This window comes from Tursiops truncatus, chromosome 17 (genome assembly GCF_011762595.2).
Source record: "Tursiops truncatus isolate mTurTru1 chromosome 17, mTurTru1.mat.Y, whole genome shotgun sequence".
NCBI lineage: Eukaryota > Metazoa > Chordata > Mammalia > Artiodactyla > Delphinidae > Tursiops > Tursiops truncatus.
This window is the reverse complement of record NC_047050.1, coordinates 9,147,357-9,167,939: the sequence shown is the minus strand read 5'-3', so window position 1 is coordinate 9,167,939 and position 20,583 is coordinate 9,147,357. Positions and strand designations below refer to the sequence as shown.

Below are 20,583 nucleotides of genomic sequence, written 5' to 3'. Positions count from 1 at the left end.
CCACCCTCTCATTTTGTCCCAGCTGACCCTTCCCCCTCCCCGTGTCCTCAAGTCCGATCTCTATGTTGACATGTTTTTACGATTACATGTTCCAAATATCCTGGTCTCACAAAAGTGTTCACAGAGATTGATAGATTTTAAAAAAGGAAATAAATGAAACATATATAAATAGGCTTTTTCATTAGAATGAATGATGAAAAGTATTGACCCTACATAGCAGTACTCTTGCTTTTGTGAGCTTTTTATTTCATTGTCTTTGACCTGAAATCACAGTCTTTATAGGAAATGGCTAAAGAGGCTGAAAGGTAGCTAAGAAGATGGGTGGCTGGAAATAAATGTTTCCTCAAGCATTTATTACCCTTCAGAAATGTCCATCAGCTGAAATGTTACGCCCATAGAACCACTTAAGCAGTGCAGAGGAGAGAAGCGGGTAGTTATTAATTTTTAAGGCTGGCTGACAGCTTTCAGTCCAAGAAAGGCTTAACTTTGCATTTTGAATAAGGCAGAGATTTTCATTAGTTAGAATAGAAATCGAAATGATAAATGATATATTGTCTGCCAAAATACTGTGACATTACATTATCTACTTGCAGTTACCTTTCAGAAGAAGCTTTCCAGAAGCATACTTAGATAAATAGGAAGGCTACCAGTATTATTTTCTTATTTTATGTTTAAATTCTGGAAACACAATTCAAAGGACACGTCTTCTCGACTGGGGGTTGGTAAGGGCAGTTCATTGTTGCACCCGAAACCTAAGTGTTGGCACAAATTGTACTAGACTATGAGATCATTGCAATTGGTTTCAGACATTTCTTTTTGCTCACATCTGCCTTCTGAAGACTCTAGGACAATTTAATTAAAATTGCACTTTGATTCCTACTGCTTTCAATAGAAAATATGAAATTACCCTCACTTGAGAACTCTCAGACTAAAAGGTTTGTGATTGCTTTCTACTGTCGACTTGCTCCCCGCCGATTATCATGTCAGGTTGGTCTACGGCATGTTTACTTTGTTTTGAGCACCCCAAACCCTTTTGGCTCTAAGTATTATTTGAATTGATGGTAATATAACTACTTTATACAGATGTCTCTTGGTAACTTAATGTAGGGCCCTAATAACAAACAGTACAATTAAACCATTAATAGAATAGGCTGCTAGCAGGTGCTTCAAGGCTGGTTTGATGGGCATTAAAATAGCTGATTCAGAGGTTTCTATAGAGAAACTTAAACTAAAGACTCTAAAATCACTAAAACTACGATATCTGCCAGGAGGAATCTGATACACTGACATTATTTCTCTCAAAAAGGCTGCTAGAAGGTCAAAAATCTTTTACCCAATTTAGATGAGCCTTTTATTTTGCATGACATTTTGCATTTCCAAGTTTTGCTTGAAATCACAAGCTTCAAGGAAAAGCCCTTTATATATTTATTCTACTAGATAAAAGAAGATTATTGATTAATCTACCTGTCCTCACACAATAAGGTGGGGATGAAGCATTAGAATCATTTGAGAACCTCTACCCAGTTCGGTGAGGAGAAGAAACAGGATCATTTTGGTACCTACTCAAAAGTACTTTATAAGGTATTCAGCTGGGATTTATCCATCAGTGTATCATTTGGGGGGAAGTATTTATTCAGCACCAATTCTAATAACTTTTTTAAGCTTTCAATTCCAGTTGAAATTGTCCTTGCTCAACCGGTTGTTTTTTGGCTGTCAGGCTGTCTTAGCTGTGAGTTGGAAGCATGTTGCTGATTTTCTGTACACTAACTTTGTCAAATTGTGGAACTACTAATGGAACACCTGAAAATGTACTTTTTGAAGTTAACCTCATAGTCAAAAGTATTGTCATTACAACAGCACTTTCGAAATGTCAGAAACTTTCTAGCTCATCTAGCATTAAAAAACAAAACCAAACAAAACAAAGCCCCAAGCAAGCACAAAAGAGATGATGTGGTACGTTTGTGTGTTTTCACTGCCTAATGAGTTTAATCTCAAGGTCTAATATCTCTTCCGGTTGGTTAAATAAATCCTCATTGTTAACTGGATTCCAGTTCATACACCATGCACTGTACCTATCTGGTGGCAAGCACTCATCAGACCCTTTTGGAGTTGTGTTCTAGGACGAAGTTGTAATGGCTAGCTAGACACTTGTCCTCATTTTTGTTAAGAGTCAACTTTGCAACCCAGAGAGTATCTGCAGCGGTATAACCGAATCCCTGGGATGGCTGGGTATGATTTGTTTATCTAATAATTTATTATTATTTTTAAATTAAATTTTTCTTTGGTATTACATGAACCCATAATGGAGTGGTGCCAAGGAGTGCCTTAGACATTAGCAGGCACCCCATAAATGCCACTCGTTAACCTACGTTGCTAAATCTCTACCCACATAACTTTGGGTAATATGTCTTTTTTTTTTTTTTTTTTTTTTAGTGTTCTGCTAAAATGTGACCACTTAGCTTTTTATCATTCCATTAATTCTTTTTCAGCATCTCTCTCTCTCTTTTTTTACATCTTGCATTGAAGGTTGTCATTGTTCGTTTTCTCAGAGTATTTTATGTAGTTTATGTATGTGTAGTTCTTGGTAGACTGTGTTATTGTATTGATGTTATCGCTATTAGTCAGATTTCAAAATTCTGTAGCCAGCATACTTACAATTAGTGGTGGATAAAACAACCCCAATTTTCTACTCAGAGAAACGTTTAGGTCTCTGATGAAAAGTTACTAAAATGAAACAACAGCCATCTATCTGTAGGTGTCCCTGTCTCTGAGCATCCTCCCACATGACTTGGATTGAGAGTTTCAATACTTAGCGCCATCTTGTGTGTGTGCAGTATAGTTGGTAAATGTTTGATTGTAACTTTACTATGCTGATTTTAATCATTTAAAATTCCAAATATAAAAGATTTCACGGTCCTGTAATGATTAGTTTTGGAACCTATATCTCAGATAAAATAAACCCACAGGTAGGTAGAATAATACTTACAGGTGTCCTCTTCTTCCACGAAAATACTGATCACATAACAGGCATACACAAAACCAACCAACTGCAAAGGAGAAAAAAATATCTTAAAAATCTAGGACAGATGTCCATAATTAAAAAGCCTATGTAACCAATAGATAAAGAATACACAGTATTATCGTCTATGAATTTGTAATAGAAAAAAATCTTAAATGCTATTTAAATGTTTTAAAATAATAGCCGTGATTTTAAAGAACCTTTTCATTTCTACTTAGGTTTAATAGCTTTCTAAAGTAGTACACAGAACTGGGGAAAAAACTGCAGATATTTCACTTAGATTTTGATTTGGGATTTACAGTTCTTATATTGCAAAATCACCACAGATTATTCAGAACATCTATTTCTAAGTTTTGACTATTTGTAGAGCAATTTGTAGCAACTCTCATTATTACTACAACTATTTTAATGTTTAATTACCACAAAGGGAATCAAAATATGTTCATTGTAAATTAAATACCAATCATTTACTTAATTGTGGAAAATGCTCTGAGCATGTAAATTCCATTTGAATACGAAATTGTTTTGTTAATTATCCACTGCCAGCCACCAACACCACATATATTGTTCTTCTTACTTGACTGTTCCCCCTTTGTTTCTGCATCCCCTCCCTTCCCTAATTAGTAACTATTTGAGCCTGTCCTTCGGCACTCAGGGAATGTTTAAGAGACTGAAACCTTTTTCCTACTAAGAAACAGGGATACAAAAAGGCTTTTGTACCCTAGGGGGCCTCACAGGGTCCTGCTTGGTTTCAAGGGCAGGGATGTGTATGTGCACCCATAGTCCGGGGTAAGGCCTTCTGAAGAGAGCTGGCTGTGCAGTTCGGGAGCAGGACCCTACCCAAGAGAACAATATTCCTTTGAGTTCTTCTGCGGCCACATCATACAGGGAGGCTCCTGTTGCCTCATGGGATATTGCTAGTACTTTAGTAACACATGAAGTCCTAGCGTGCAGTCCTGGTGAGGCTACCAGAGTCAAGCCACATGTTAGATATTATTAAAGGCTGGTTTTTCTTAGGTTTTTAGAAAATAGATAGACAGATAGAAAGAAATAGGAGTAACATTTTCTCCTTATGCTCCCATGGATTATCTTGTTCATTCCTTTTAATACATGGGTTCTACTTTGGATTCCTTTATGCACCTCATTAGATGAATATGACCTACTGACTTCATTAGATGACCTCATTAGATGAATATGACCTCTAATGACCTCATTAGATGAATATGACCTACTGAGAATTGACTTTGAAGATGACCCTTTTGCTTAAAGAGCAGTGCAATGAGTTCAGCTGACATGAGTCCTAGTGACAGAAACAGGCAGATCAGATATCTTTTGAACCCTAAAGAGCTAGACCAAGTGACGGCCAAACAAATTAAGAGTTTCTTTGTATGCAGTGTGACTAGGATGGCGGATACTTTGGGTCTCTTCTATTCACTTTGCAAGGAGAAGGGTAGTAGAAGAATGGATGAATCATGTTACAATAGAAAAATGTCTGAACTAGTTTTGTTACTTTTGTTACAGGCCAACATTTAGATACTGCATTGTTTATCTTGGACGTTGCTTATTGAATAGTTAGGCCACAGGTGCTTGATAGCTTACGTAGTTCAATAATTTTTCCCCTACAGCAAACTCAGCTAAGTTAGATCTCACAAATCATTATTTTTCCATCTAAGTAGGTGAAAGATAAGCAAACTGTTTTGATTGAGTGCTGTAGAACTTTCCTAGTATAAAGCCAAGGCCTTCATGATAGCTCAATACTACGATGAATATTATTTTTCTACTTTCCTAATAGACTATACATCTCTACAAAAAAAAAATCTGTTTACACCTTTATGCTGATTTGAAGTAGAATAAATGATTATTTTGTCTTCATTGATACCTTTTGAGATGACAATGATGTCTAAAGTGTATATTAGCATATTATTAGCCTCTTTGACAGGGAACATATGTTGGTGTCTTCTAACATTAGCTCATTCCATTTGATATGCTGGGTCCATTGGCATTTACTGGTTGGTTCATTGGCATTTACTGGAAGAAAGGCCAGAGGACTGATGAGAAGGGTCCTTGAGAGCAAACTTGGTGAACTCAATGCTAAAACACTCTTTTCATACACCAATATGTAGAGTTAATTTGATGGGATTGAAAAAAATCCCATCCTGATAGAGAGATTTTAACTTGAAAATGAAGTCTACCCCACCCTTCTCTGGTTTGCCTTCCAAGAGACCTGGAAAGCAGTAACTGCTAATGACTGTTCCATAAATTGCTTCGTTACATATTTATACATTTAAAGGAACAAATCGAAGCAACCTCTAGGGACTCTTTTTAATACAAAATAAAATTTTTTTTTTTGCAGAAAACTTTTTAATGATTCTAATACAAGTTTCCTTCCAGGCTAAACAAAAAGGGGTTGACCAGATGGCTAACACTGAAGAACAAATGCAAGTTATTTAGTCTTGATTCCATCATTTGAGTAAGTGCAGTTGAAATTTAGGGAGAGGTTTGGGGTCAGGATGAGACATTGAGCAAGTTAGAAGGACTGCATAAGAAGAAGATTATAGATGTACTTTTATAAAGGCAAAAGGAGCAAACTCAACTGAATAATTTTTCAAAAAAATGTTTTTAGGGCTTCCCTGGTGGCGCAGTGGTTGAGGGTCCGCCTGCCGATGCAGGGGACACGGGTTCGTGCCCCGGTCCGGGAAGATCCCACATGCCGTGGAGCGGCTGGGCCCGTGAGCCATGGCTGCTGAGCCTGCACGTCCGGAGCCTGTGCTCCGCAACGGGAGAGGCCACACAGTGAGAGGCCCGCGTACCGCAAAAAAAAAAAAAAGTTTTTACTTAAGTTTTATTTATTTTGTATTTCTTCCCTGTGTTTTAGAACCATGGATTATTTTAAAATTATTGGGTTAACTGTGTTTCTGAAAAGATTGTCTATATACTGAAGATAATTCATCGATAGATTTATTTCTCTTTTTCCAAATGAGTTTTTTTTTAAAAAATTTATTTATTTATGGCTGCGTTGGGTCTTCATTGTGGCGCGGGCTTTTCTCTAGTTGTGGTGAGCCGGGGCCACCCTTCGTTGCGGTTTGTGGGCTTCTCATTGCGGTGTCTTCTCTTGTTGCAGAGCACGGGATCTAGGCACATGGGCCTCAGTAGCTGTGGCTCGTGGGCTACAGAGTGCAGGCTCAGTAGTTGTGGCTCATGGGCCTAGTTGCTCTGCGGCATGTGGGATCCTCCCGAACCAGGGCTCGAACCCGTGTCCCCCGCATTGGCAGGCAGATTCTCAGCCACTGCGCCAACAGGGAAGCCCCCAAATGAGTCTTCTGACAAACAGAAAGTAAGATCAGCCTCTTAGTTATAGTGATACCACACTGTCCTTCCCTATTCAGTGAATTATTTTTTATTAATGAAATGTGAGAACACCCAGTTTTTAAAGAACAGAGCAATGCATAGCAACAGAAAATTTGTCATATCCAATTGTTTACTAATGGATCTTAATAATATCTTGAGAGATGTAAAGAAAGGAATTTTGGCTAAGTAATTGAAATATGCAATACCATTAACCAGAAACAATAAGATAAAGACATGCCGTATTAGAAATATTAGATCATCGTCCAGGCCTTCAAACAGAATTTGTCAGACATAATCTCAATATTATAACAAATGAATTAATTAAAATATATCCTTTTACTTTTGCTTTATTGACTGGCATACTAATAAAATATTTATTCCCCAAATTACTTTTGCTATCATGATTAACCAAATGACTGTTTAATTAATAATGTTATTCTCATGAGAACATGTCTAAACATCATGTTAATCACTTATCTGTAGAAGCTGACTGTTGTATAGTTCTTGGTTTCCCAGAACATGAGTTGAAATAGTCCCTGTGGCTTTCTGCTTATCTCCAAGAAATGGAATAAAATGCATTCTTGCCAATAGTGAAGACACATAAAATAAATAATATCAGGATAATAATCCTGATTATTTCTGCTTTAAATAAAGTTTTGAGTCATTCGTTTTAAAGACACCTCTTTTCTCTTCCATTAAAAACATCCATCTCTATAGTTGTAACAGTTGAATGATTTTCTCCTCCATATTGTAAATTCTGACTGCGTAAATTCAACCTTTTTCAATATATTAAATGGATGTAAATGGCATAAGACTAGATTCCAACACCATTTTTTTTTTTTTTTTTTTTTTTTTTTTTGGTACGCGGGCCTCTCACTGTTGTGGCCTCTCCCGTTGAGGAGCACAGGCTCCGGACGCGCAGGCTCAGCGGCCATGGCTCCCGGGCCCAGTCGCTCCGCGGCATGTGGGATCTTCCCGGACCGGGGCACGAACCCGTGTCCCCTGCATCGGCAGGCGGACTCTCAACCACTGTGCCACCATGGAAACCCGAGTTACTTTTTTTTTAATTGGAGTATAATTGCTTTACAATGTTGTGTTTCTGCTGTACAATGAAGTGAATTAGCTATATGTATACATATAGCCCCTCCCTCTTAGGCCTCCCCCTCCCCCAATCCCACCTATATAAAGCATTCGTCTAAGAAAAAAAAAAAAGACAAACAATAGAAAAATGAGCAAAGAACGTAAATATCTAAGCTATACAGAAAGAAAGAAAACTAATAAACTGTGGAATGATGTCATACATCAGTCATAAATTAAATGCACATTAAGAGTACAAGAAAACTATGTTATGACCAAATTTGCAACATTTCTTTTCTTGTGGGTGTGTATTAGCAAAGGTGGTCAGATAGATAGTCTCATATACTACGTTTGGAAGAAAAAGTTGGTAAAAAGCATTATACTCTTTCACCCAGTAATTTTACCTCTAAAAACCCATCACAGAAATATTTAAAGAATCTCTATAGTGATTTTTTTTTTTTTTTAGTTACTTTTCTAGCAAGAGGGAGCAAGCCTACTCTTTGTCAGGGGTGGGATGGGGGAGAAGTTACCTCATCCCTTAGGGATGCTAGCTGAAAACACAACCCTGAGAAATGGTTCAGGCAAAGAGTGATGATAAATTTGGAGGTCATCAGTGTATCTATAGATAGTATTTAAAGCCATGTGACTGGATTAGATCACTAAGGAAGTGAGTGAAGGGAGAGAAGAGATCCAGGGATGAAGCCCTGGAACATATTACATTTAGGGGTTGGAGAGAAGTTAACTCACCAGCAGGAGACAGAAAAGGACTGACCCAAGGGATACAGAGATACAAGAAAGCCAGGGCTATTGGGGGCATCCAAGGCCTCTGATAGGTCAAGGACAACCAGCACTGTGTTACTGAGCACTGGGCTGGGTAAAGTGGAGGAAATGGGAGACCCTGATGGAAGTGGTTTTGATGGAGGGTGGGGCAAAAATCTGATCAGAGTGGGTTCAGGAGGAAATAGGATGTCAACGATTGTTTCAAGGAGTTTTGCCTAAAAGGAGAGTAGAGAAAGGGACAGCAGCTGGAGAAAGATGGGAGGTCGATGGGGATTTTGGTTTTTGTTTTGAAAAGTGGGCATTACTACAACATGTTTGTTTTCTGATGGGGATAAACTCTTTTTTAAATCATAATTCACAACTTGGGGTCATGGAGAACAAAGAATCTCTCGCCTGTCCAAGCACACACGCACTTGTTATCGGTCTCCAAGCCCTCTATAATCCTGCTTCAACCTGGCTTCTGAGGCTTCTCCCCCACTCTTCTTCTCTGCCATAGCCTGTGCTCCAACTCCCTACACATTCCCCATTCTTTGCGTGCCCGCCAACCCCTGACCCGTTCTCATCTCTCTGCTTGCCCAAACCCGCTCATCCTCTAAGTCCTGATGTTAATGTCACTTTCTTTGATCTCTCCAGTGGATACGCCTCTAAGTCCGAACTGTCTCAGCACTTTGTTCTTATATCTCCAATGGCGGTTCCCAGCATTGCTTTGTATCATAGCTATGTGTGCACTTCCCAGTAGACCCTTGAAGGCAGGAACCATCGGAGAGAGCTGGTAGCATGGCCACATCCTCTGAGAGTCCTGACCTGGTCCCTTCAGGAAGAGGATCTGCTCCTTCCCTTACTTTGGCCTCATGTACCACGGTGGAGGCACGTTTCACATGATTATACAATCTGTTTGCATGTCTGTCTCCACCACCAGGCTCTGGAGAGAACTTTTTGTCAACTCAACTTTGCATTTCGGACACATTGCCTGGTACAAAGACGGTACTCATTAAATGTTTATGAATGAATAAATGATGAGAAGCGCTGTATTGCAAAGCAAAGTGGGGGCAGGGAAACCAGTATGGCTGAAATAAGGTGGGTGAATTCCAGCGTGTTAGCAACGCTGAAATTCCCACAGGGTTCCCGGGTCACTCAGCCAATGTAAAAGCCAGCTCTGCTCACCACAGCAGTAGCTTTCGTCTTGATAAGTTCCATAGATTTTTGCTGTTTTGCTTTGATACCATCTGGGTCATGCAATAAACACGAGAACAAGCCAATGATTGTACCATGTTAGACAGATGGCTGTATCGTAAACATGTAGAAAGAAAAGGGATTTTAGGGATCTTAGTCTATTTCCACTTATGAATTAACTATTGGTTGATTTTACATGAAACCAAACATTTGAAGTACATTAAAAGTAGCCACAGGCATTCCTGAATACATGCTGCTTCCTTCACTGGGGAGAGGAGAAATAAGATGATGGAATAAGAGTTTTCTAGCCACTTTTCTGAAGTGGTGAGTGGTTTTCATAAGGAATGCTCCAACCCTCACTGCAAGTCTGAATGCAGCCTGCCCTCTTGTCATGTCAGGATGACAGACGACAGAATGTCCAGGCACATGACACATGGTTACTAACTTGGGAACCTTCTGACTCCCTCTTTCAGAAGGGGTGTGGGCTCAGCTTTGTGCAATGGCTCACCCTCTGTATTGGATGGGACAGCAGGCATATCCTTCCTTCCTAGGGAGATATTTAAGATCCCACATGCCGCGGAGCGGCTGGGCCTGTGAGCCATGGCCGCTGAGCCTGCGCGTCCGGAGCCTGTGCTCCACAACGGGAGAGGCCACAACAGTGAGAGGCCCGCGTACCGCAAAAAAACCAAAACCAAAACAAAACAAAAAAACTCTGAGACTGAAGAACAGGCTGCAGGTGGACAGTCTCATCGCACAGAGCTGTGTGGACACGTTTCTTTCTCTGTGGCTTCCAGGAGGGCTTCTTCGTGCAACTGTCACCCATGTCCACCTGTTTTCTTCTGTGTGCCCAGCAGAACAAAAGTCTGGGAACTTAGGATCCTCAGGGGAGGAGGTCCCCGGAGGGACTGGCTTCTTATTTACTATGACTCTAGAGACAGTATCCTCGGAATCCTAGGAATTCCTAACCTATTTGTTTTTTAATCAAACTGCTCATACTTACCCTTCAGGAATCCAGAATGTGTTATGTCTGTTTATGGAAGTGTCCTAGGCCAAGTGAAGCCTGAAATGATCTGAAGACATTTGCTTCACTCTCCTAAGAGTCCCACTGGCACCCTGGGCTCCAAATGAATCAATGAATATGGAAATAAGTTGTTTTCTCTACGATGACCATAAAAATATACACTGGCAACAGCATCACATTACTTTGGGCTTTGGGGATTTACTGTCCTTATGTGTATGAGAAGCACTTGTGTAGACAGTCAAAATGGAAAACAAATGGTTTGCTGGCTTCCACCAAGGAAGATAAGCTTTTTAATGACACGCTTTTATGATGCAGACACTCTGCACAAGCCAGCTCAGCAATCTACAGAGGACACACGAGTTACTCTGACTTGCAAAAAGCTTTGTTCTCAGTGCGTTTCTGGTGTCAGGTCATTGAGGAATAAGAGCATTGTTCAAACAGGACAAACAGACAGTCAAGCCTATTTAGGTAACTCACATCTGGGACCTTTCTAAGTGTCCACGGCCAAGCTTGATGATTCTTCAGTGGCATCATGTAAATAGTGTGGTAGGGTCATAGAACCTGAGTGTTACGAGGTAATGTGAAGAAAAATGTTTCTATTAAGGAAAATGTCTTCTAGTTTTTACCCATTTTACAATCTTAAACATAAAGCTAAAAGTCAATTTGTAAATGTGTGAGATGCACATAAATGTAGCTTGGAGCTAAAGAGTTGCTCTTGTGATGGTGTCGGAATGTGGTGGGTAGGGTGTTGGGTGAGCATATATGGGAACTTACTCCAGGTCACATCGAGCTCTGCCCCCTCCATACCTGACCCTCTACATGGAGTCAGGTCCAGGGAACTGGAGTAAAAGCTGGGCTTGGGCAGAAGCCCACTCAGACCCACCTCAACTTGTCTGTTCCATCTTCTGTCCCTCTTTCCATCTTGAGCTGTTGACTTCACTCTCTGGCAACTCAGACCTCTAGTTCTGATGACTCATTTTGAATCTGTTCTTTGGCTTACTAGAGCATGTTGACTCTTCTTGTGCCTCTCAGGGTCAAGGGTGGGCACCCTCAGTGTCTCAGGAGGGACATTCCTGCCAATACGCTCTCAAATCCAGCTTGCCACTGGACCACACAACCCGACAGTGGGACGTCCATCTCCAAATCTTACGTATTGAGAACGGAGATCCCCAGAGCACTCACTGAAAGGCAGTGGATGGCAGACTGGCCGTGCTCTGAGCCCCATTTTAGGTAGCCAGGCACTGCCCCAGGGCAGACAGATCTGTGTGTCTGTCTACTGCCACCCACTTCCCACTGAGGAGCTGGCTCAGTCAGCAAGGGAGTCGTTGAGAGGATATTAACAAACGGCAATGTCTGGAGCCCTGTCGATTGTGGACACTGCTCCCGCCATCCAGGGACAGTCATGCAACCTCCGTAGACTTCTCAGCCCCTGGCTGCAGATGGAGTTCTATGTGGATATATAGACTTTACAGATCTTAGGAGAACCCAAGAGAAAAACAGGCATTCCTCTGCTTGGACGATCTGTGGAATTTAAGGGGAGACATTTTGCAAAATGGAAGTCTACTTGTCCGTAATCAAGTGGGGTTTTCACAGGTTTCTTAATTTGTTTGAGGGATGTATTTGAAAGTCCCACCTAGTGACGTGTGGCAGGAGCTGTGATCCGCTTGGCTGAATTAGTACATGGAGTCAATTCCACCTAATTCCCTTCTTGAACAGAGACCGAATGAGACTGTGGTCTAGTTCTGAGAAGGCCCCAGGGTGTCCTTTGTGAGCAACTGGCTGCAGGACCAGTGCACCAGCCTTTGTAACCAATGAACCTTTGAGGGGAGCAGAGGCGCAGCCTAGGATCTGCCCGGACTTCACTGTTCTGCAGCAGATCACCCATCCTCCATTCAGGGCCAAGGCGGGGGAGGATCCCATGTCATGGACCGCCTGACCTCTCCCGATGGTCTCTGTGATGAGTACTGCCACCTCGCCTGTGTGCTGTTCCTGCACCCTCCTTGGTTCTGAGCCTCTGTATCTCTTTTCTCACGACTTCTAGAACAACTTCAGGGTCCCCGGGACCAATGGTCTTCTTTGGAGGCATTCAGGGAGTTCCATTTAACGCTTGAGGAATCCACAAGTGGCAACTCTTGCTTCTGGTGTTCCTCCAGTGTATCCGGTTCTCAGGATGGGTTTCAGCCTTGCTCCTGGAATCCAGTGCTTATCTTACAGTTAATGGTTATGCTGGTTGAGAGCCCAGCTTTGTGGTTGGAGAGATCTCAGTTCAAATACTGCCTTTGCCACTACTATCTGAGCAACCTTCGGCAGGTATTTGACCTCTCTGAGCCTCAGTTTCCTCATATATAAAATGGGGGAAATGATCGTATTAAATACTTCATTGATTATTGTGAGGGTTACTGAGCTAGTGGACGTTTAGTGCTCAGCACAGGGCTTAGCAAGACACTATGGGTCCATTGATTCATTAAGCCCTTATATCTTTAAGACCTAAGTTCTATCATTATCTTCATTCCATGAAGGAGAAAACTGAGGCACAGAGGTTAATCAATTTGTCCCCAAACCACTTAGGTAGGAAGTTACACTCTGACTCTGTAGCCCATGATGCTGACCTCTCTCCTTACTGCTGCTATATATACAGCTCTTCTACAATCCAAATCTGCATTTACTTGGCAAAGCAGTTACAATCTCCTTTATACTATAATCTCAAGATTTTTCTTTTTAAAAAATTAATTAATTTGTTTTTGGCTGTGTTGGGTCTTCGTTGCTGTGTGGGGGCTTTCTCTAGTTGCGGTGAGCGGGGGCTACTGTTTTTTGTGGTGCGCGGGCTTCTCATTGTGGTGGCTTCTCTTGTTGTGGAGCACGGGTTCTCGGGCGCGCGGGCTTCAGTAGTTGCAGTGCACGGGCTCTAGAGTGCAGGCTCAGTAGTTGTGGCGCATGGGCTTAGTTGCTCCCAGCATGTGGGATCTTCCCGGACGAGGGATCGAACCTGTGTCCCCTGCATTGGCAGGCAGATTCTTAGCCACTGCGCCACCAGGGAAGTCCCAAGATTTTTTTCATAGTAATCTTACATGGGATTAAGTACTATCCAGGTGTTCACGCACCCCACTGCTCACCACATGCTCTGTTCTTTTAAAATGATGATTTAAGCTTTCCAAAGCATTTAAAAAGGCTGAGAAGTATAAGATTTGAGTCAAAAGCATAAAACAGTTCCAAGATGCTTGTGTCTAATAATCTGGAGTTTTTAGACTTTACTTTTCGTTTTACTAGATACTTTTCCAATACAATGAGCAACAGTCATCATTATTCCTTATAATATGTTGAAATCATTAGAAAGGAGGCGGTTTTCACTAATGTTATCCATTTTCTTATTGCCCAAACTAAGAGCTTTTTCCTAAGATGAAATGGCTTTGGAATGATCCCAGAACTATAAGGCTGTGATATTTCCTTTCAAATTCTAGTGCCTGTCAGGGTCCAGGCAAATTCATTATTATTGGAGTTTAATTGATTGCTAAATGTTTTGTTGAAATTCAGGTGCACCATGTATTTAGATCCAAGCACAGTCTAGCAATCATTACTGAAAATGCAACAAGGTTAATTCACTATGATCTACTCTTAGAGAGTCTGTGTTGACCTCTAGGAGTTCTATCATTTTTGTTCCTAAGAGTCCTCAAATAATGTGTTTAAGAATCTATTCCATTGTAGGATGGTGGAAGGATGGAGTTTTCTTTATAATTTGTGAAATTCATCTTTCAAGAAATGAGACAGTTGCCCAGGTCCAAGAGGGAAAACTTAACCACACAAGCAGCAATCTTGGTTCTTTACCTTTGATAAAAGTGAGTTGCGTGATTTATGGAAGCTGGGGATGAGCTCTGGGTTGTATGAACCACACTAAAGCTGTCGCAATCCAAATATCTCAAACAGAGCCACGTGCTACCAGTGGGGTCAGTGGGACTCTCATAGGAGCAGCTGTTCCCGTGGTGCCAAAGCTGGCTCTCGGCAACCTTTGTTGTCCCCAGTTGGCATTTTCAAGGTAGATATCTCAGGCCCAATTGTCAACCTCCATCAAAGTGCAGAATGTTTACATGTAACCGCATTCCAGAAAGGGAATTTGGGAGTTGGAGTGTTAATCAAAAAGGATATTTGGGTTGGGTAAGAGGGGTCGGACTGAAAGAAAAGTAGTTCTAAAACTGTTTTTTCAACTAATTTTTTTGGATTAAAATATTTTACTTCAAGAACCAGTGAAATTTCTAGATGCTTTAAACTGTACCCACAAAAATCCTAAGTAAAAAATAGGCGATCTTTTTTGTAGCTGTGGGTGAAAATAAATGGTACCTCTGCTTCTATTTCCGGTGTTTAAAAATGAGAATAGTTGACAATAGCTCTGACTGTTGGTTTCTTGTTCCAGTTGTCGGACTGAGACTGTTTTGCTGTCTGGGCATCCCAGGAGAAAGGCATTAAGGGTTGGTTCAGTGGTAGTTAAAGCTGGTCTCCCTACTCTGCCCTGAGAAGTAGAAATTGTGTGGGAAGAAGCTTTGGTGTCACATAAACTCAGTGGGAGAGAATAGTGTTCAATGAGCTTTAAAAATATGGCATCTTGAAAGGGTTCTCGAGGTATCTCCCTCAGCATCACTGACAAAAAGTATATGTTCCCTACCAGGTGTGATAGCTTTCTACTTTTCCACATGATGGGAGCTGAGCTGCGAGAATGATCTTATTCACTGTAGAGAATTCTAGAGAATATCTGAATAGGCATATATTACACAGCTATTGCTAGGTGATAATCTGATACTTCAAGACAGATGATATCTCCTTATATTTTATGGTGCCTGTTTCTATTTCATTAGAAGAAGAGACCTATGCAACCATTTGTGGTGACATTTGAGTATTTACTAGGTACTTAGTGCTAAGTTCTCCAGAATTTAACTTTCACAGCGTATTTGTAAGGTGAGTAGTAGTATCTTTTTTTTGTGGATGAGGAAATGAAGGATCAGAATAACTAGTTTCAGTTTACGTAGCTAGTTAGTAGTGGAATCAGGAATCAAGTGTACGTCATTAGTCTACAAAGTCCACGTATTTGACATAGTTTAGAATGTCTCCATATTCACTGGGCAAGACCTGAGACAGTGAAGACTTGGGTTTCATTAGAGCTTCTCCACTGAGAAGGCACCGTGCGTGGAAAGTGGCTCATGCTGCCCTCCCAACAGCCCTAGGCTCCCAACCATTCTTGCTCATTGATGGGCCAAACCAAGCCCGACCCTGTATCACTTCTTCTCCTTCTCTTTTCTTTGCTCCTCCTCTTGGGTCACAAAGTAGAGCAGAACTATAGTGCTCATGCCTTATAAATATAACAAATGAACTGGGACTTCCCTGGTGGCTCAGTGATTGAGAATCTGCCTGCCAGTGCAGGGGACACGGGTTCGATCCCTGGTCCTGGAAGATCCCAAATGCTGTGGAGCAACTAAGCCCGTGCGCCACAACTACTGAGCCTGTGCTCTAGAGCCCGTGAGCCACAACTACTGAGCCCGTGCGCCACAACTACTGAGCCTGTGCTCTAGAGCCCGTGCTCCTCAGCAAGAGAAGCCACCGTGATGAGAAGCCCGCACACCGTGCATCACAACGAAGAGTAGCCCCTGCTCGCCACAACTAGAGAAAGCAGGTGCGCAGCAGCCAAGACCCAATACAACCAAAAAAAAAAAAAGAACAAATGAATTTTAGCTTCCTCAGTTTCAACTGTGGCTTCATCTTCCTCCTCAAGCTTACTCCCAGCCTCAGCCTGGACCTCAGCTTCATTTCCAGAACCTGGCAAATTCTGCATTAATGTCTCGCTCATGATCTTCAGGAATTCCTCTACATAGCATCAAATCCTGACAGCTGTGAGATCCCTCTGAGCCCATCTTGGCAAATCAGTTTATCTTTTCATTCACAGTTTCCCATCTATTCAAATGAGGAGAATACATTAATAGATTGTTCCCATAGACTTTTCCTACAATAAACATCTTTCTTTTTTTTTTTTGCGGTACGTGGGCCTCTCACTGTTGTGGCCTCTCCCGTTGCAGAGCACAGGCTCCGGACGCACAGGCTCAGCGGTCATGGCTCACGGGCCCAGCCGCTCCGCGGCATGTGGGATCTTCCCAGACTGGGGCACGAACCCGCGTCCCCTGCATCGGCAGGCGGACTCTCAACCACTGCGCCACCAGGGAAGCCCTACAATAAACATTTTTGATCCCATGGAAGTCCCGAATCCAACTCAACACAATCCTTATTCTTGCTTATTACTTTGTTGAGTGTAAGACTATTAAAGTGAACCGATCAATATATACACAGACACACCTTACTGTATTTTCTTTCTCCATGCATTCCTTCATTCTTTCTTAATGCATCTGAGGGTAAGGAGTCTTTCCTTTTTAAAGGATCACTCCCGTCTCTCTAATGTTTTTTCTTATCTTGATTTTTCAAAGATCTTTCTTTTGCTCTTTTGAGACATTGTCTCCAATATCTCCTTTTCATGGACTCTTTTCCTTCTGCCTTCAAAAATGTTTAGTTCTCCCTTATCTTACAAAACTGTCACTTGATTCTCTCACGTCTCACAGCTTCTTCCTTCTACGCATGAACGTCTGAAATGAATGTTGTTATTAGCTGCCTGCTTTCCTCTGCTTTTCATTCCTTCCTTAATTCACTGCCATTTGGCTTCTGGCCCTACTTTTCTGCTGAGATTGCTCTTGTAAAGGTTAGCAGTGTACACTTTTTCAAATCTAATGGCCTTTTTATCCGTCAAAATTCACACAGAATCAGTCGACATGAAGCTCCAACTGGACTGTGAATATTAGATTCTGCCAGGCCTCCCCATCTCTATCCCACCTGCCTCTGGACTTCAGCGGCCCCAGCGCCTAGAAGCAATGCTTGCTGTGCTGACAGTGGACCGAAAGGCTAGGTCAATGGTGGGGCTTAGCAATGAATTCCTTTCTGACAGCAGCAGCATGGTCCTATGTGGGTGTGATGTTGAACGGCCCTTGTGTCAAAGGGGACAAGCTGGGACAATCCAGGCTTGGCACAAACTTAGGGTAGGAAAGATCTGCCTGGGATCTGGGGGAGGAAGGACTGGCTCCAAACAAACTTCAGGAGAGAGTCAGAGTCAGCTGGGATCCTGGCTCTAGTCCCTAGCGGAGGTTGTCCCGATTCAAGAGAGGAAAGAGAGCCAGGATCCAGCTTCGGGGTAGTGATACATTCGCCGAGCTCTTGGTTTTAAGGATGGAAAACAAGTGCAGTGCATTTGAGGAGAGTGAAGGAGACTGGAAGCAAAGGCAGCTTCAGATGAAAGGAGATACAGAAACCAGGGACAGAGGCAGCTAGGGTTGAAAGCCACCTTCCTTCCAGTTGAGGAGAGGGAAGCGTGGGGATTCGAGGAAAGAATCCAGCCCAAGAAATTAGGGCAAAATAAGCAAGCATGCTGGCTGATGGCACAGTTAGGAATAGATCAGGAAGGACGTGAGTTCCTCTGCATCCATGGCTTCTCTTTCTGCAGTTTCAGTTACCCTCAGTCAACTGTAGTCTGAAAATACTACATGGAAAATTCCAGAAATAAACAATCCATAAGTTTTCAGTTGCTCCCTGTTTTGAGTGGCGTTGTGGAATCTCATGCCATCCCACTTTGACCCGCCCGGGACGTGAATCACCCCTTGTTCAGCATGTCCTGCCAGTTAGTCATTTAGCAGCTGACTTGGTTATCAGAGGACCAGTGTTTGTGTTAAAGTAATCCTTATTCTACTTAGTAATGGCCCCCAAATGCACGAGTAGTGATGTTGGCAGTTTGGATATGCCAAAGACAAGTGGTGAGGTGCTTCCTTTAAGTGAAAAGGTGAAAGTTCTTGACTTAAGGAAAGAAAAAAAAGCCATATGCTGAGGTTGCTAAGATCCATTGTAAGAACAAATAGGTGAAATTGTGAAGAAGGAGGAAGGAATTCGTGCTAGTTTCACTGTTGTGCCTCAAACTGCAAAGTTATGGCCACAGTGAGTGGTAAGTGCTTAGTTACGATGGAAAAGGCATTACATTTGTACAATAAGATACTTTGAGAGAGAGGGAGGCTACATTCACACAAATTTTATTACAATATATTGTTATAAATGTTCTGCTTTATTATTGCTGTTGCTAATCTTTTACTGTGCCTAATTTATAAATTAATTATCATAGGTATGTATGTATAGGAAAAAACATAGTACTATACATAAAGGCTTTGGTCTATCTGTGGTTTCAGGCATCCACTAGGGGTCTTGGAATTTATCCCCCGAGGATAAGGGGGGACTACTGTATACAGCCTGATGCTCACACTGGCCCTGGTTACTCATTGAAGGCTATGGAATTACTTCCAGACCCTAACAGTGAGTTGGGAGAGGGCTCCTAATATATTACTAGGCTTGCATCTCACTAAGCTGGGACTTTACAAGGGCTGAGGGCATGCACTGCCTCTCAAACTCAAATGACCATACATATTACCTGGGATCTTGTTAATCTGCAAATTCCAATTTAGTTGATTTGAGGCGGGGCCTGAGATCCTGCATTTCTAGCAAGCTCCCAGGTGGTATTGCTGTTGCTGGTCTATAGGCAGCTCTTTGAACAGCAAGGAGGGCAGGAAGCAACTGTTGTTATGAGCATTTGGGGTAGGACAGAGCCTGTCATTGAAAGAAATCAGCCCCTGATTTTGTCCTTTGGTTTTGGTCCTACTGAAATCTAACCAATGTGGCCGATAGAGTCAAAGCAATGTGAGTACGGATAGCGTGCCACCGTTTAAAAAAATTGGGGGGAGGGAATGCACATGGGTATTCCCTTGTATGCTGTAGTGGGTTGCTAGTTGCCTATTCAATACGCATTGTTCCTTTGTTCTTTATTATTAGAATCCCTAAGTTTGGGAGTGGCAAAGCGCCTGGCTTAAAATCTACCTCCTCTGACAAGGCTAGTCAACTAGATGTGAGCTTTCCAAAAGCTCTTTGAAGGGAGCTGACTGCCGGGAGGCACGCCCTTTTGTTATTCCCTCCTCTTGGCTGGAATGTTGACGTGATAGATTTCACTCTAGCCACCATATTGTGATCACGAGGTGATTTTCAGGAAGAAAACTGAATGATCTGAAATCAGAATGATGAGGAAGGAAATATTAAAAGAGCTTGATTCTCTGGTGACCACGGAGCCACTACTGTAGGCCTGCTGTGCTTGCATCCATATCCCTCTCAGATGAGAGTCAAGCACGTCTCTATCTTCTACATAACTAATACTCGGGCTTTCTTTTATACGCAGCTAAATTCAATTATAGGCTGGTATTATATGTACGGAATATTTCTGGAAGCTTATCCACAGAATTGATATCAGCTGTTGCCACTGGAGAGGGGAACTGATCCACCCTGGTTTAAGGGCTGGGAGGAAAATTTAAATTTTACAGTATTCCCTTGTGTCCTTTTTAGAGTTTTCATTCTTAGATAATAACAACAACTAACAACTGCAAATAAAAGGGGGAAGGGGAGGGTGGGACGAACTGGGAGATGAGGATGGACATATCTACACGACCATGCGTAAAATAGACAGCTAGTGGGAAGCAGCTATAAAGCACAGGAAGCTCAGCTCAGTGCCCTGTGACGACCTAGATGGGTGGGATGGGGGGGTGGGGAGTGTGGGAGGGAGGTCCAAGAGGGAGGGGATATATGCATACATAGAGCTGATTCACTTCATTGTACAGCAGAAACTGACACAACACTGTAAAGCACTTCTACTCCAATACAAAAAATAAACAAACCATAACAACAAAACACAAACAAAAAAGCAAACAAGTGAAACAGAAACAACAGTAATGTGAGAAACGAATTCTGTGAGTGTTCACGAAAAACATATTTCGAATTTCAGTCTCTGTTTTCACATCCTTTGAGTGATATTTTCTTTTCATTAAAGATGAAAGTGGACCCAGCTGCATTATATGGATTTAATCAGATATTTGTACATGAATGGAAGTTAGTATGCATAACTGACTTTCAACCCAACTCATTTTCTGACTTGCCTTTCGCAGAATTTCACATCAGGATTGCTATCCAAATAATTAAAGCTCCAGCATTTCTCTCACTGAAATCAGATCTCCAAGAGTTTGAATTCATATTTGTGATTGATAACAAGTGAATAAATGGCTAA

The 20,583-nt window shown here is 41.9% G+C and overlaps 1 protein-coding gene across 1 annotated transcript in view; it reads right to left on the bottom strand.

Annotated features, from left to right (window-relative positions):
- NKAIN3 (sodium/potassium transporting ATPase interacting 3) overlaps nucleotides 1-20,583 on the bottom strand; it is a 254,940-nt gene that overhangs the window by 16,422 nt on the left and 217,935 nt on the right. The window contains exon 5 of the mRNA XM_073794768.1: nucleotides 2,987-3,047. Coding sequence (XP_073650869.1) covers nucleotides 2,987-3,047 — 61 coding nt within the window. The remainder of the gene's footprint in view (nucleotides 1-2,986; nucleotides 3,048-20,583) is intronic.